Source organism: Balaenoptera borealis (genome assembly GCF_965194805.1).
Source record: "Balaenoptera borealis genome assembly, chromosome: 13".
NCBI classification, from domain to species: domain Eukaryota; kingdom Metazoa; phylum Chordata; class Mammalia; order Artiodactyla; family Balaenopteridae; genus Balaenoptera; species Balaenoptera borealis.
Window position 1 is genome coordinate 45,787,286 of NC_138870.1, and position 6,310 is coordinate 45,793,595.

Here is a 6,310-nt window from a genome sequence, read left to right on the forward strand (position 1 = left end):
AGCGTAGGGCGGCGAATTAAAGGTAGATTGACTAATCACAGCGGCGATCATAATAATAAAATCAGAGGGAAAAAAAATCACATTACGACTTTTCGTGGAAAGGAGGGAGCAGGCAGCCAGCGGCCGCCAGCCCTGCGCTGCCGCCGACACAAAGAGTGCGGGCGATTCCTCGAGACTGATTTATGACGTTTTACAGCCCTATAAAAGCTGTAGCGACGAGGCAAGCGCTTCTACCACCGCTGGCAGATTTAGTCTAATAAATAAAACATAAACAGTTAACTTTATGTGTCACTTTTATTGTTATCAAGTAAAATATAGCCGAGCCCCGGCAAGCTATGATTTTAAACTATAATTGTTATCAAGTGCAACAAGGGGACCCGGCTCCCTCCCTGGGCTCTCCCTTCTGCCACCCCCCCCTCAACTCTGAGTTATGGGATCAGTTAATTGGAATTGGTGCAAGACGTGGCCACCCCTAGCTGAGGGGGGTGTGTGTCAGAAAGCAGCTCTTCCTTGCCCCCTCCCTCCTCCATGGCCCTGCCACCCCACCATCAGGGTATTCCTGTGGGTGGGTAGCAGGGAGAGGGGAGGGCGCAGGAATGGGCTGGAGACCCCCAAGTCCCGCCCAGCATCCCCAGCTTCGTGAGCTCACCCTTCAGCTTTTGGAAGGCGGCCTGGAGCTGGCCCTTGGGGATGCGTGTTTACATGTAAACACATGTGTTACATGGATACAATCCCTGGCCGGAAGCAGGCTCTACAGACGCAGGCCTCCCCCTTAGCTAGGTCTGCCCTCTGTGGGGATGGAGAAAGAAGAGCTCCCTGGGCCTTGGCTGGGCACCATCCCAGGGCACTGGCCCCTGGCAGAGTGCTCTCCTCCCTGCTCCAGGTCCTTGGGAACCAGCCTTGGAGACAGTTGTCAGAAAGCAGCAGGCCAGACGGAATGGAGAGTGGAAACAGCGGCCAGCAGGAGAGATGCTCTGCTCTGGGCTGGGAAGGGAGGGTTAGTGGGTACTCGGGGAGGGCAAGGCTTCTGAACTTTGCTTTTGCCAACCACTTCCTGTCTCTCTTCAGCGGGGGCTCAACCCCCAGACCTCCAGAAATGACGTCAGAATCATTTGCATCCCGCTGCCTCTACCTGCCCTGTCCAGCTGGGACCCTGCCTCGCCGGCCCCATGGCCAGAGGGTTGGGTGAGTGTGTATGGGGGAGGGGGCTGGACTCCGGTCTCCTTGGATGGGGGGCATCCCAGGCTCACCAGCTTCCTGGGCTCAGCCTGGGCCTCTCCCCATCCAACCTCCACTCCAGTCCTCATTCAACTTCCTCTTCCTGCGAAAGAGGGGCGCTGCCACGGTGCCCTACGCAGACTGAGACAGGATCACCATGAATGGAGACCTCTAGAAAAGCTCGGGAGCCGAAGCCCGAGGGGCCCACCGGAGGCCCAAGGGGAGACCCTGGGCGGGGGCTGAATCACAGCCTCCCGACAGCCCCCCAATGCCCAGGCTTTGGAAGGGAGCTGGGGGCTTCCCATCTCCTTTTGCAGGGGAGGGTTGTCAGTCGGCGGGGTGTGCACTGGGGGCACCGCAGCCCCTGCCAGCTAACCCCACATCACAGCCACCCCCCCACCCCAGCACCACCACCACCACACGCACAAAAAAAATTGGATACATTTTGAATAAAGCGATTCGGTTCCTTATCCGGGGACTGGGTTGCTCCGTGTGATTGGCCGGCGGAGTCACATGGTGAAAGTAACTTTACAGGGTCGCTAGCTAGTAGGAGGGCTTTATGGAGCAGAAAAACGACAAAGCGAGAAAAATTATTTTCCACTCCAGAAATTAATGATCATGAGCTCGTATTTGATGGACTCTAACTACATCGATCCGAAATTTCCTCCATGCGAAGAATATTCGCAAAATAGCTACATCCCTGAACACAGTCCGGAATATTACGGCCGGACCAGGGAATCGGGATTCCAGCATCACCACCAGGAGCTGTACCCACCACCGCCTCCGCGCCCTAGCTACCCTGAGCGCCAGTATAGCTGCACCAGTCTCCAGGGGCCGGGCAATTCGCGAGGCCACGGCCCGGCCCAGGCGGGCCACCACCACCCCGAGAAATCACAGCCGCTCTGCGAGCCGGCGCCTCTCTCAGGCGCCTCCGCCTCCCCGTCCCCAGCCCCGCCAGCCTGCAGCCAGCCAGCCCCTGACCATCCCTCCAGCGCCGCCAGCAAGCAACCCATAGTCTACCCATGGATGAAAAAAATCCACGTTAGCACGGGTAGGCAACTTTGCTTTTTGCTCTCCCCCTCCCTCCCCTCTTCCCCAGCGCTCCCCACCCTCCTCGGCCCCCTCCGGCCCCCGTCCTCCTTTCTCTCCTTCCCCCTCTCTCTCCAGGAGCGACTCTGGGTTAGCACAATTGAACTGGATTTACGAGCGAGAATGGGTAATTACATCCCCCATAAATTTTATGGCTTAGCTACTCTGGGCAGTCCGAGCCATGTGCTACGATCTGTTATGTATGTGTGAAAACTATGCTCGCTTTCTAAGGGCGCATAAATAATTCAGTGTCGTTACAATGAGGATTCCCCTCTTATTACACTACAAAGTCTCCAGCTCCCTTCAACTTCTTTATAACCCCTTTAGCTTGATGACTTTATTTCCACCACCCCTCTCCTCCTGTTACAACAGAGCTGAGGATGGGGTGAGGGTGGGGGGCAGGGAGCCTGCTGCCTTTGAACCCCACTATTTGCTTTTCCCCTCCCCCTCCCCCAGTGAACCCCAATTATAACGGAGGGGAACCCAAGCGCTCGAGGACAGCCTACACCCGGCAGCAAGTCCTGGAATTAGAGAAAGAGTTTCATTACAATCGCTACCTGACCCGAAGGAGAAGGATCGAGATCGCCCACTCGCTGTGCCTCTCTGAGAGGCAGATCAAAATCTGGTTCCAAAACCGTCGCATGAAATGGAAGAAGGACCACCGACTCCCCAACACCAAAGTCAGGTCAGCGCCCCCGGCGGGCGCTGTGCCCAGCACCCTCTCGGCAGCCACCCCGGGCACTTCTGAAGACCACTCCCAGAGCGCCACGCCACCGGAGCAGCAACGGGCAGAGGACATTACCAGGTTATAAAACATAACTCACACCCTGCCCCCACCCCAGGCCCCCATCCTCCCCTCACACACAAATTGACTCTTATTTATAGAATTTAATATATATATATATTTTGGTTCTTTTCTCTCTTCCTCCCACCTTATCCCTCGTCATTTCCAAACAGACAAAACAGATAAACAAACAAGCCCCCTGCCCTTCTCTCCTTTCCACTGTTAAGGACCCTTTTAAGCATGTGATGTTGTCTTAGCATGGTACCTGCTGGGGTTTTTTTTTAAGGCCATTTTGGGGGGTTATTTATTTTTTAAGGAAAAAAAGCTGCAAAAATTATATATTGCAAGGTACGATGGTCTGGTTTAGGTGCGTTTCAGGGGAAATGAGGAAAAGAAAAAAGGAAAGAGATTTTTAAGCCAATTCTCCTCCTTCTTCTTTCTCCTCCTCCTCCTTCCCCGCTCTTTCCTTAGGCCTTTTGCATTGAAAATGCACCAGGGGAGGTTAGTGAGGGGGAAGTCATTTTAAGGAGAACAAAGCTATGAAGTTCTTTTGTATTATTGTTGGGGGGAGCTGGGAGGAGAGGGGGGAAGACAGCAGACAAAGCTAAATGCATCTGGAGAGCCTCTCAGAGCTGTTCAGTTTGAGGAGCCAAAAGAAAATAAAAATGAACTTTCAGTTCAGAGAGGCAGTCTATAGGTAGAATACCCCTCATCCCCCCATCGTGGTTATTGTGTTTTTGGACTGAATTTACTTGATTATTGTAAAACTTGCAATAAAGAATTTTAGTGTCGATGTGAAATGCCCCGTGATCAATAATAAACCAGTGGATGTGAATTAGTTTTACGTCAATGTCTGATGGTTTCTTTTTATCCCCCTCCTCCTTCTGACCTGGTAACATCCCACCTTCTCTATATAGTTGCCGAAGTTTACTCTAAGCAAACACACAAATCTTAACTCTCAACTCCAGTTTCCCAAGGTCCTTAGAAGAACCAGCAAAAGGTTTGGGGCAGAGGATCTCAGGAGAGGGAATGTGGAAGATTAGGGCCAATTTCTCCCTGAGTCTGCAGAGGCCAGACTCTCCTGGGGGTACTTAGAGTGGAGCTGGGAAGGGGGGGTGTCTCACTTTTCTAGAGTTTAGCACAGTGCCTTCTTTTGTCTATTTCCTTCTCCTCTCTTCTCCTTTCTCTCTGATGAGTAGGCCTGCCTAATTTGCAGACTAGAAGGCAAGTTTAGGGAGTTGGGAGGAAGAAGAGTTTTCATCTTTGGGAAGCTCTTTGGGAATAAGGGATTAAGGAAGATGCCCACTCAACATGCCTGTTCTCCTTAAAAGAAGAAACATTTTGAGCTGGTGACTCTAAAGCAGCAAAGTGACCTGTCAGGATGGCTTCTCTGTTTGTTTAGACTTGGAAAGAAGGGTGAAGTGGAGGCCAGAGGCCTGGGAGGCCCCCTTGCATGGGTAGGCCTCAAAGCCTGATTCCTGGAGATAATGAAGCACTTTTATTTTTTCCCCCTAACTTTTATCATGGACCTGCCAGGTGTTGAGAAAAGACACAGGGAGAGGCAGGGAACACCCCTCTTCCTACAACTTCCCAGGTCCCCACAGGGCCTGGGATAGGCAGAACAAGGCTGCCTGGTTGTAAAAAAAAATTTTTTTTAATTGTTTCCTTGGGGGCTAAGACAGACAAACAAACAAAAAACTGAGCTGGATGACCTGAATGATTAATTTAAGCCAAAGCCTCTAAAGAATTCTGGTCCTGGGGACCAGGCTCTGAGCAAGGCCTGCTCAAATTTTTGCTTGTTCGTTGGGAGAAGGTGAGGGGGTAGTTGGTGAGCTTCTCAGGCAGTTTAACCAAATTTCAGGATGGAGGGCTATCAGAAGTAGAAGAGAGAGGGAGAAGGTATCTGGGGTAAGTAGGGGAGACATGGATACCTCTGTCCTCTCTCCCCAAATTCTGGAGTGAAAGGCAACAGAAGAACCAAGTTATGAAAATCTGTTTGGTGCGCTTTGGATTTATTTCCTCTTGAATGACTTGCTGGCTGGTACTTAGCGTGTGTGTGTGTGTGTGTGTGTGTGTGTGTGTGTGTGTGTGTGTGTGTGTTTTGAGGGGAATCAGTCCTGTAGGTCTACTTTCTCCTCCCTCAATGGTGCCCTGGGGACAGCAAAACAAGCTGCCTACAGTGTGAGGAAGCAGAGCCAACAATCATCTGGAGTGATTTTATGTAATCAAGTGAATTAGGGGCCAAATCTGACTGTGGCTCCCATCATCTTGAGGCAATTGACTTTGGGGCAGGAAAAGGGGTCTAGTTGTGCTTGGGGGAAGGGAAGGAAGGTCTGAGGGGTGGACCTGGGTGTCTTTCCAATCCTGTAAGGAAGCTAAGATGGAAAGAGAGGGGAAAATGGAAATTAAGATCCATAGTCCTTTCCTAACTTTGCTCATTTGGTTTCAGGGGAATTTATTCTCTCTCCTCCCTAAAGTGGAAGAGGTGAAAGCAAGGAGGGGAAAATTCACTATCTTTTATGTCTTACGCTTCTTCCTGAACTTGCTGAAGGGACATGCTCTTGCTCTGGAAAAGCAGCATAAAAGGATTGGGACAGTTCTTTTATTTTTCCTTCTTTAGGGGCTTCTGTTTTTAATTCTTCTTCCCACACATACACACATGGTCACTCTGTCCTTCCTCCCTCTGTCCTCCTCGGTCTGAAAAGGGGAAACATCAGACATCCCTAGTTTGTAACAAATAAAACAAAACTAAACCCTCTTACATTTGATTTTTGGAAAATTTTGGCCTCTGGCCTTCCCTCCAGTGAGCTCCATTCTCTCCTCTTTGCCGAAAACTCTCCTTTGCCTTGGACCTGGCCACCCAGAATGCGATCAGGCTGTCGGGGAGGAGTAGGATGTCGGGTGTGGGGACCGACCTGGGCCGGGGCCCCTAGCTCCAGCTGTCTTGGCCCACTGGATGCTGCTACAGCCTCACTGGGAAGGTGAGGGCCAGAGCTTTTATTGAAGTTGGGTTGAGCAGTGGGAAAAGGCTGGGGTGGCGGGGGGTGGGGTGGGGGGAGCGGGGAGGATGCAGCCCAGGTTCACGGGGAGGACACAGCATTTTCTCTCCCATTGCCTTTATATTCGGCAGCGCCTCTGACCTCTCCCCCACCCCCATCTCCGACCCTCCCAAGCCAGCCCTTGCTCAGCCCCTGGTCTCCAGATAGGATGCCACTGCTT

General features: G+C 51.8%; 1 protein-coding gene across 6 annotated transcripts in view; it reads left to right on the plus strand.

Moving 5' to 3' along the window:
* LOC309609477 (homeobox protein Hox-C4) overlaps nucleotides 1-3,929 on the plus strand; it is a 64,526-nt gene extending 60,597 nt beyond the window's left edge. For all 6 annotated transcript variants that reach the window (XM_082351053.1, XM_082351054.1, XM_082351055.1 and 3 more), the window contains exons 2-4: nucleotides 1,069-1,185; nucleotides 1,825-2,269; nucleotides 2,764-3,929. In XM_082351053.1, the coding sequence (XP_082207179.1) occupies nucleotides 1,831-2,269; nucleotides 2,764-3,119 (795 nt within the window). In that variant the 5' untranslated portion in view covers nucleotides 1,069-1,185; nucleotides 1,825-1,830 and the 3' untranslated portion in view covers nucleotides 3,120-3,929. The remainder of the gene's footprint in view (nucleotides 1-1,068; nucleotides 1,186-1,824; nucleotides 2,270-2,763) is intronic.
* Nucleotides 3,930-6,310: the final 2,381 nt, after the last annotated feature.